This window comes from Dromiciops gliroides, chromosome 2, assembly GCF_019393635.1.
Source record: "Dromiciops gliroides isolate mDroGli1 chromosome 2, mDroGli1.pri, whole genome shotgun sequence".
In the NCBI taxonomy this organism is placed as follows: Eukaryota; Metazoa; Chordata; class Mammalia; order Microbiotheria; family Microbiotheriidae; genus Dromiciops; species Dromiciops gliroides.
In genome coordinates this window covers 262,168,601-262,179,791 of record NC_057862.1, presented here as the reverse complement: position 1 = coordinate 262,179,791, position 11,191 = coordinate 262,168,601, and the positions used below count along the sequence as shown (strand labels likewise).

Sequence of the window (11,191 nt, the reverse complement as noted above, 5' to 3'; positions counted from 1 at the left end):
AAAACATATTTTTTTCTTAATGATACAGTGTCATATTTTATATTTTAAAAAATTTGGGAGTTTAGCTATGTTGTTAAACTGTGTCCTGACTTATATTTTTATAAATTTGACTTAGTTCTCTACATAATTGAGAAATGAATCCTTTATTATGAATATTTGTTTCAAAAATTCCTTCCCAGTTTTCTGCTTCCCTTATAATCTTGGTTACATTAGTTTTGTTTGTGCAAAATCTTTTAAATTTTATATGATCAAAATTATGTATTTTACATTTTGTTTTACTCTCTACATCTTCTTTGGTCCTAAATTCTTTCTTTGCCCACAAATCTGACAGATAAATGATTCCATTCTCTCTTAATTTGCTTATGGTATTGTAGGAAAATAATGGGCTTTGTCAATGCCCAAAGGCCCCAGCTCCTAGAGGGGAGTGATTTGGACTGATTGGATAGACTGACTTCGCTGATTAACTCACTTAAAGTTAATTCAATTGAAGCCACATCTGCCTGGCCCTCAGAAGGGTATATTCTCAGAGACTGTGGACTCTGTCCTCAACACGGAACCACCCTCAAGTCCAGTGAACCAATGGATTTGGGTGATGTTAGCCAATTAGCTTGAAGCAGTGTGGAAGGACCACCTCTCCTTGGGACACAGAGGAAGCTTCCATGCTCAGTTCATCTGTGGAACAGGCTCATGAAGGAGGACTTGAGGAAGAACTAGGCCAGGCTGGAACTCTAAGCTAGATAGGCCTTTTCATAATTTTCTGAGCCAAGTGTTCTCTTTTTACTAACACTTGGTATGCTTTAATAAATGCTTAATGCCCCAAAACTGGTACTAACACTTCTAATTTATAAGTAAACCTTAGCAAATTTTCCCTACACTTGGTACAGGAATAAGGTGACCACACATTTGATTTTAAATGTCACTGTATCATCCTTTATGTGTAAATCATGTACCATTTTGACCTTATTTTAGTATACCATGTGAGATGTTGGTCTATACCTAGTTTCTGCCATACTGTTTTCCAGTTTTCCCAGCAATTTTTGTCAAATAATGAGTTTTTGTTCCAAAAGCTTGGTTTATCATATACTAGATTACTATAGTCATTTACTATAGTGTAATTTGTACCTATTCTATTCTACTGATCAACCTATTTCTTAGCCAGTACCAGATTGTTTTGATAACTACTGCTTTATAATACAGAAAAACAACTTTTCTAACAGCTATGAGAGGCAGAGACTTACATGAAATTTTTGCCTGGTTGAAATGTTATTTAAACTCTGCCCCACACCCCTCCTCCTCCTCCTTGCTGCTCCCCCTTCCTCTTCTCTACCCTCACTGTCTCCCAGCATCTCCCTAACCTGTCATGGATACTCTTGTACCTCTGTGTTATGATAACCCCAGATGGCAATCCTGTTGCCTCAAAAGACACTCTGTTGTTGCTACTTTGGTAGTCCTCTTTAATTCAAGTAAACAGTTTGAAAATATATATTTATACGGGTTGTTTTTCTTTGCTTCTCAATGGGTGGGGCACAGTGGGTGGGAATTTAGAGAACATAAAATTAAACTGAATTATAAAAGAAAAAAATCCCAAATTTGCTGATTTTTTTCTGTTATGACAAATGCCTGCATAGTAGCATGCTACCTAACAGATAGTTTAAGAAAAAAAATTAATTTGTCTCAAGGTAAAAATGACAGTTTTTAAAATATTTGACAGCTTTTGTTTTTTTATTACCTTCATTTCCCAATATTATCTCTGCATCTACCTAGAAACCCAGTCCTTATAACAAAGAATAAAAAAAATGGGGGTAGGGGTGAGAAGCAATTCAGCAAAACTAACCAACAGGACAAACGGGTCCAACAGTATAGTGTTCCCCATTCACTGTTACCACTTCTACAAAGAGGAGAAGGATATGCATTTTCTTATCTTTTGGGGGCCAAACTTGATCACTATAATCACATAATACTTAGTTTTGACTTTGTGTTTGTTGTTGTTCTTTCCATTTACTTTTTGCCAGTGTATATTTTCCTGGTAACTGTTTACTTTGGTTCTTATAAATCTTTCCATCAGTTCTTGTCTTCCCATGTCTCCCTGTATTCTTCATGTTCTTCTATGACACAATAACATCTCATAACATTAACAGATCACAACCCATTTATCCTTTCCTCGGTCAGTGGCATCTATTTTGTTACTAGTTCATTGTTACCAAAAAAGAGCTGCATTTGAATGTACATTACACCTTTCTTTCTGTCTTTGACCTCCTTTGGATATATGCCTCATAGTGGGCTCTCAAAGAGTATGGGCATTTTAGTATTTATCTTAGCATAATTCTAAATTGCTTTCTAGAATTGTTGGACCAATTGACAGCTTCGCCAAGATATTCATGTTCCTGACTTGGCACACCCCCTCCAAAATGAACCATTCCCATTATTTAAAAGAGAGCTGCCCCATGGTAGACAGAGTGAGAAAACTAGTTTCCCATGAACCAGAGTGAAGAAAAGTCAAAGACTATGTTTTTCAAGGATCTGAGTAAGGGATGTCAAAAAACCTGACAGCCCCAAGAACTAGAGTGAGGGACAGCTCAGTAAGGCACGAACTTGTTTATTTATCTCCATCCAACAAAACAAAGCATGCACACATGGGAGCTTCTCAGGACAGTAGCTGGATCTAACTTGGGAAAGGGAAGTATTGAAGCAATAGAGTCACAGTATTTGGAGTCTGCAGTTCCTTGGACAATTAAGATTTATGGTTTCAGGCAAGAGATGTTTGTGAAGCTGGGAGTTGCCACTCTTGCAGAGACACTAAGGTGTCTTAAAAGTTTATTGCTGTGTCAGTCAGGTTCAGCTCCAGCTTCCTGGTCCACAACAGGACACAAATCAGCCTGACAGTTCAAGCCTTTAAAGGAAATAATGTGATATAGGGATGTAAAACAGGGGGTCTTTGCAGATAAAGCTATCTCTTGGTAGGTCCATGAGCTTACAAATGGTTCAGGGATGTTGGGGAGGTAAAACAGTCTCTAGCACTCTAGTAGATAAGGATGTCCTTGGAAGGACCATAAATCCCCATGGCCAGGGGGTGGGAGGAAAGAAGTCTCTGTGGATAAACTGGTATGTGCTTAATTGTGCTTAATTGGCTTCAGGATTTTTATTGCTTGAACATCCTGCCAGGTCCATTATAGGTCATCATAAATAATTTTTCCATTTTCTAAACCTTTTGTCATTTTTGCTAGTTTGCTGATTATAAGGTAAAACCTCAAGGTTGTTTGGATTGGCATTTCCTGATTAGTGATTTGGAGTGGTCTTTCATATGTTTATTATATATATTATTATATATTATAAATATATATTATATATATTATAAAGTTTGCATTTCTTCTCTGGAGAATAACGTGTTTATTATCCTTGACTATTCACTGGGGAATGGATCTTGGTAGTATATATTTGTGTTACTTCTCTAAGTAACTTAGAAATCAGACAAAAATGACATTTTAATAATGAGTGTGAAAGTAACAGCTTTGTGAAAAACTCATACTATGGAGACTATATGTAATTTTGTTGCCAAAGTAATATGTCTTATTTATAAAAACTCATGTCTGCACACTTCAAAAACTTGGAAACAGGATTTTCTAATATGTTTAAAAATCTTCTAAATGAAGAATTTTTGTGGATTTTGAAACCACATTGTAATACCTTCAGTTTATTTTTCTTGAAGACTATTGAAATCAAGAAAGGCAGAAGTTTAATAGCCAAATTTCAACAAAACCTTTGCATTATTGGTACATGATACTGAATATCATGATTTACTAAGTACAGCTAATGATCTACTTTTTCTATCTGAAGTTACACACTTTGTTTAATATAAGGGGCAGCATGGATAGTGGACAGAGTCAGCCCCTGAATCAAGAACTGTGTTCAATTTCTGCCTCTGACACAAAGCTGCCTGTAACACATGTGGCAAGTCACTTAACTTGTCAGTGTTCAAAGGTGTCAAGCTACATTGGAATAGAGTTTCCTCACCAGGGAATTCCCTATATCAGTGAAACAGAAGGTCCAATTCCTAACCCAATCTTTGTGAGGTGTCTTTTTTAGCTCTGACAGCTGTTAAAATTAAATATAAAAATAAACTGAACTTAGAATCATATAAGAAATAATTGAATATACACATATTGGGAGGTTATGTCCGAAAGTTTTTTTACAAAATGGGGTGTGGAATAAAAAACATTTGAAGCATAGTGACACAGTTGATAAAAAAAAAAAATGAGGGGGCAGCTAAGTGGCGCAGTGGATAAGGCACTAGCCTTGGATTCAGGAGGACCTGAGTTCAAACCCAGCCTCAGACACTTACTAGCTGTGTGACCCTGGGCAAGTCACTTAACCACCATTTGCCCTGCCCCCCACCAAAAAAAATGGCCTTAAAATTGGGCTGACTTGGGTGAAAGTGCTTTTAACATATTAGGTATATGATCCTGGGCAAGTCCATAAATCTTTTAGTGCCCCTGAAGAGTTCCCCATGCCAATGGAATTAAGATCCAGATGAAAATATGAACAACAACAAAAAACTTCTATTGGCATTATATAGCACACTGGCGCTCTTCAAAACAGTTTGGGAAGGGGGCAGCTAGGTGGCACAGTGGATAGAGCACCAGCCCTGGAGTCAGGAGTACCTGAGTTCAAATCCGGCCTCAGACACTTAACACTTACTAGCTGTGTGACCCTGGGCAAGTCACTTAACCCCAACTGCCTCACCCCCAAAAAACCCCACAGTTTGGGAAATGCTCTCCTTGAATGTGTGCTACATCCAGTCAAGCTAGCTGCCTTCTACAGAATTTAAGCTTTTTGAGTACAGGAGAGCTTTCATCTTTGTCTTTGTATTCCCAAGTCCTAGCAACTGGCTTGGCACATAATAGAAGCTTAAATGTTTATTGAAGGGGGGGGGGAGGCTAGATGGCACAGTGGATAAAGCACCGGCCCTGGATTCAGGAAGACCTGAGTTCAAATGGGGCCTCAGACACTTAACACTTACTAGCTGTGTGACCCTGGGCAAGTCACTTAACCCCCATTGCTCCACCAAAAAAAAAATATGTTTATTGACCGTGTTTATGTTCCCTCTAGACTAGTATTTCCAAATTAGGAAGAGAGAAGCCTCAAGAGATTGTAGTGGCCATTTAGGCAATAGCATTGTATTTAGTAGCAGGAACCTGGTTTTGAACCTGACTCTCCTACTTACTACCTGTATATTTCTGTACAAGCCACTAAGACTCTCTTTGCTTCTATTTCCTTATTTGTGATATGTCTTCTGGGGTTCCTTCCAGATCTAAACCTATGAACCTATGTAATTTTTAAAAATTAATAAAAACACTACATTTGCCACTCTGAATTAGTTACTATTAACAAAGCAAATTATTTTATTTCATTTATAATTGACAACAAAGAAATTACAGATTTTCCAAACACATTTATTAAACAAACATACTAAAAGCATCTCTTATAACGGCTTACATAAGATCAACAACTTATTTTGTTTCTTTGTATTTTGGAGTTAAGGACTTTTTGAGTTTTCTTTTCCTCCTACACAAAAACTCTTATAGTATATCATTTTCCCCCAACTTTGTCATTTACTCTATTTTGCTTATTTTCTCTACTTAACATTGTCTTAACAGAAAAATCACAAAAAAGCCACCAAAAATTCTAACACTTTTTTTATGCTTGTGAACTGTTCATTTTAAGTCTAACAGAATGCTGAAACATTAATTCTATTTCTTTTGCTAAGATTTATTTCAATTGGAGGATTAAAATACAGATTTTCATTGAAACAAGTAATCTAGCGTATCACTGATAATCCTGCCAAGCTACCCAGTGTAGAGGAGTGTTACTTGAATGTCAAGAAAATCCTAACGAACTGAAAATTCCAAACAAATAAAATCACATGTAGATAAATGGGAAAACATTTTTAAAATTGGAGAAGTATGTATCTGCCTCTTTTATCCCTTATCAAAAATATGTTTAATCCAACTTCTTCATTGGATAGACTGGATGAACATACATCACTATTCCATTCCTGTAAATTTGATTTAAATAATTTCATCCAGGGTGTTCTTTTTTTTGTGGAGGGTATGAGGAGGGGTAGAGAACAAGGGGAAAGAGGAAGCAAGTACTACCATATTAAGTTTTAGATAGTACTTATAAAATTCCTATTAGAGTATGCTGGTCATGGAAACAAAAGCTAGAGATATTACTTGACATTAATACTAACTGACTAATATGAATATCTAAATGAGTTAAAGGCTTTCTAATGTGACCACCATACCATACCCTAAATGTATGGGACCGGGAAGAGATGGTTTTGAGGACAGGATAGCTTGTGGGGCACAGTAATGAGCTAGACACCCTGTTCTCTATGAGTCAGGTTAAAGGTACCTTACTTAATAGGTAGCCTTATGGGAACCATCAATGCCCACAATGGGTCACCTTCTAAATTCCTGGATCCATATTAGCCAAAGAAGTGGAGGGTAAAATTAAGCCTTGCAGAACCAGCTGTACACACTTCTTCAAAAACAGAACTTAAAAGTTGACTTTGCAGGTTTCTGGAGTTCCTACAGGCCTAATGACATGAAGAAAATTCTGACTATTTGGGCAGTGAAAGTGTAGAATGGAGAGAAAATTCCTAATCATTCCAACAATGAGGCACTTTTAGCTTGCAAGACAAAAAACCCTCATTTTTTGAGTAATATTGTGTCTCAAGTCATCAACTTAAAATATCATTAGTTTGGCCCTTGTACTATATAGTACATGTACTTAGAAAAGGGACATTTAAATTTTTTTTAATCCTAAAATAAAGATCTTAAATAACAGTTTCTCTTGTACAAATTAAAATGCTTATTTTGAAAACAGGTATTATATACTAAAATAAACAAAAGACTTTTTAAAGCCAAAGAAACAGCAATTAGAATTCCAATCACTTTCCAAAGAATATATATATATATATATATATACACACACATATATAATATATGTATGTATGTATGTATGTGTGTGTATGTGTGTGTGTGTGTGTGTGTGTGTATATATATATGCTTTTAAAGAAGGTTTCATTAAAGTTGGGTCAACACTCTTGGTTCCTACCCCTAAGCCCTTAAACAATAATTTCATTTCTGTTAATATTTTCTTAGTCAAATTCAATATGAAAATATGGCCCAACTATATTACATAGCCACAAAAATTTCCTCTAACATATAAATTACTTATAAAGATCCTGCATCCAAAATCTGCTATTCAGACTATAAAAACAAAACTAATGAAAAATTAGGACTCAGAACTTCTTTTTTCAATTAACAATAATGACTGTTAATACTGACCAAAAATAGAAAAATAGTAATTTTCTATATCTTATACAATAAATAAATTTAGACAAAATATTTCAATGCAGAAAATATAAATTTTACACATCCAAATACACTATTATATATAAAATATATCTCTAAAAACTTTCAGTGATTAGAGATACAACAAACTATATTACAATTTGCATTACTAATTATATTTCAATGTAGAAATATTTTATGCTAATACATTTCAAATAGTTTGTTGGCATCAGAAAATAATTTCAATTCTGGAATAAAGGTCAAGAATGTGGGAGACGAATAAAATGGAAGACTGTGGTCACACCAAGAAGACATTCTTTAGCATAGTTTAAAGGACTAACTGATATTAATCTAGCCTGCCATTTACACATAAGTAGCAGTATTAGAAATTAAAATGAATATAATATACATTGAATATATTTTACATTCATCACCCAAACATCCTAAGTATCACCTCTATATTTTAGAAGTAATTAAGGAGAGGAACTTATTTTGAATCGTTATTGAATTATTATCAACATAAAAATTTTACAAGGAAGCATTCTTATGAGGCAAATTATATTTTTACAGGACTGTAAGTCACCACATAACCTACTTCTTAATGAACCCACACTACTCACCTAATTGCTACTTCACCCATGTAACCATGTTGTTGGATATACACAAAATTAACTACACATCTGATAACATCCACCGTAGCTAACTTTACTCCCTGGCTGATTAAAATAATAAAGATGTCTCAGAAACATAAGTATGTAAAAAGGCAGGACAGTTCAATGTTTGATATCACCCATCCCAACATTTATATATATATTTTTTTTTCCCATGGCTAACATAAGCAATATTTATTAGGTTATAAAGAAAAACTTAAGATTGTTAAGTTACTTGAGAGAATTTATTCTCTCTGAATATCAGTAACAAAAGTACAATATATAGTGTTTCAGGGAACATGTATTTATTCAGATTCCTGAAAGTCCTTAGACTTCAGTCTCATTTTCCTGAATATTTTGCATAATATTTTCAGGGAAGAGTGAACAATGGTATAAATTCTTATTTTCTGTTAGTTAATAATTTTCCAGGGGAATAACTTTAGTATAATTTATTTGAAAGGTGGACTATTAAATTTTTTAATGAAACTATCATTCAAGCATCTAATATCCACCATTGTTATAGAATCCCTCCAAAAGTATCTTTTTTGCTGCCAAACACTATTTTTTGGGGGGAAGACCAGAATTAAAACTCTATTAACAGCAGTCTTTTCCAAAATGTTAAACATATTAAATATAAATAGTATATAACAATATTAATTCAAAGATATTTATCTGTTTCTTCAATTTTGGCTCTTTGTTCTTGTCGATGATTAGCTGCAGTCCAAAAGGTTATTTTTTTGAGGACTTGCTGAAGAAGCTTTGGAGGTAATAAAGTTATCTGACTTTCTAAGATGACAGCATTTTTACCAATGCAGTCGAGACATAACCTATAAAAAAATTAGTCCTAAGTTCTTAGACTCAGAAGACTCATGAAATATTTAAACAAATCATTCAATCAACAAACATTTGAAACAACAAAACATAGTGCCTACTATGTGCTAGGCACTGTGCTTGTCATTTGGGAAGCACACAAAAGTGAGGTAGTTCTTTGCTTAAAAGAGCTTACACAAGTTAGTAAATACAAGATATTTACATAATAAATGATTAATAGTTATGGAGCTTCTAGTACGTCTTCCTCATCCCCCCCGAAATGGTTCAATACTTTGTGCAACTATAATAGTTTGCATCTATTTGTATATCTTGGGGAAGATATAAATTTTTTCTATGTTATTCACAGAATACTTAAAGAAACATATTGTTCTCTAGCAAACAAAAAATATACCAATCCATGCATTTAGGAAAATTAATAACAAATATATATCTGATAGAAAAATAAAGATTCACTTACCTGAGAAGTGAATAAGGTTGAGTTTGAAAGATCAATAAATCATTACAGTGACCCTAAACAAAACATAAAATAAAATTATGTTGAAAGGCAAGTAATGAGAGGCAGCCTGGTACAAGAGAAAGAATGTTTAACTTTTTTTTTTTCTTCAGGGCAATGAGGGTTAAGTGACTTGCCCAGGGTCACACAGATAGTAAGTGTCAAGTGTCTGAGAACAGATTTGAATTCGGGTCTTCCTGAATCCAGGACTGGTGCTTTATCCACTGCGCCACCTAGCCGCCCCCAATAGTGTATTTTCAATATCTCACTATGTAGCCTTTTTATTTTAATAATAAAATAGTCAAAGGAAATATTTGGATATAAGTTACTTACAGTATCCATAAAAAGTAAATCATCTTTGCTCCCACCAAATACCATTACTTCATTTTCTTTTCCCAGACAGGCAGTATGCCATAACCTGTGAGTGAAAATTACAAAGTAATTCTTTTACTGCCGAGAAAGGGATGTCACAATATCACAAAGTAACAAAAGGCTCTATTTCAATAGAGTAGAATGATTATGTGAATTAATCTTTGCTTTTGGCATGTCCTCAAAGGGGCTAGACAGAAATATTCCCTCCAGAGTTCATTTACTAAAATGATTTCAACTATAACCCCTAGATGTAGATGACTCACTTATGGTGCTTTGCTATGCTGGAAAGAACCCTGGACCTGAAATCAGGAAACCTGGTTCAAATCTCAGCTCTGACATTTACTAGTTGTGGGGAAGCTACACAATTTCTATGAGTCTCAGTTTCTTCATTTGTTAAAAGGGATGGGAATGGGAGGGGGGATATTTAGCTACTACCTCTCAAAATTGTTATAAGGAAAGTATATTATAAAATTATTTTAAAGGGTTACTATTATCACCCCCAGCTCTGCCTCACTTTTTTTTCTTGTCTCTTTCTTATTTCATGACTTTTAACTGTAACAACATTTTGAAACCTGAACTCATCACTTTTTACTGGGGAAAAAAAACAACTATTTTCCTAGCAATGGCACTATCTCCTGAATGATTCCCAGGCTTGAGCTCTTTTTGTAATTTTTAACAGTTTTCTTTCCCTTCCAGACACAGTCTAGCTCCAAGTCATGGTTATATTTCCTTTGCAGATTCTAATTTGTTTTCCTTCCTTTCCATTTCCACTGACACTACTCTAGTCTAAGACCTCTTTACTTCAAGTCTGCACTACTGCAACATCCTCCTAAATGTCACCTTTTTTCTTCTACCTTCTCATAGTTTCAATAAAGAATTGCTAAAATAATCTTCCTGAAATACTTTTGTGAAGCCACCTGACTGCTCAAGAATCTTTGGTATCCCTAGTACCTTTAGCATTCAAAACTCAACTGTTACTTTTTCTCCTCTTAACCAAATTTACTTCTTGTTATTCCCCAACACAGATCTTTCCACTCTAGTCAAGTTTACATACTTGCTATCCCCCACATTAGTTATACATTATTCTGTCTGAAATGTCCAATAGTTTTCTTTTCACCAAACTGTGTCCCCTACTGCCTTAAAAATTTGCTCAGAAATCACCCCCAGAAAGCAATTCTATTCTTTACTTCAACCTGATTTCTCTGTTCACTCCTCTCTGTCAATTTATATTTTTGATTTGAGACTTCATAAACATGTTCCTCTCTTGGCCCCAACAATTCCAGTCTCCTGGATTCATTAATGCCGCATTTTTTTCAAGTCTTCAATCTCCTTCCCCCCGCCTAGTCAAATAGTTGTCAAATTTTGCTGGTTCTAACCCTTTCTCTCAAGTCACACAGCTAATATCTCAGTTTCAATTCCTTACCTCTCACCTAGGTTAATTCAACACTCTCCTAATTGATCACTTTGTCCCTAGTACATCCTCCAGCTAC

At 34.8% G+C, this 11,191-nt stretch overlaps 1 protein-coding gene across 4 annotated transcripts in view; it reads right to left on the bottom strand.

The window, feature by feature from the left end:
• Positions 1 to 2,748: 2,748 nt before the first annotated feature.
• KLHDC1 (kelch domain containing 1) overlaps positions 2,749 to 11,191 on the bottom strand; it is a 41,347-nt gene continuing 32,904 nt past the window's right edge. For 2 of the 4 annotated variants that reach the window (XM_043986797.1, XM_043986798.1), the window contains 3 exons: positions 9,663 to 9,747; positions 9,294 to 9,346; positions 5,396 to 8,832 (listed from right to left, as the gene is read on the bottom strand). In XM_043986797.1, the coding sequence (XP_043842732.1) occupies positions 8,664 to 8,832; positions 9,294 to 9,346; positions 9,663 to 9,747 (307 nt within the window). In that variant the 3' untranslated portion in view covers positions 5,396 to 8,663. Of the gene's footprint in view, positions 2,891 to 5,395; positions 8,833 to 9,293; positions 9,347 to 9,662; positions 9,748 to 11,191 lie in introns of those variants that run through there. The other 2 variants (XM_043986800.1, XM_043986799.1) reach the window with 2 other exon arrangements.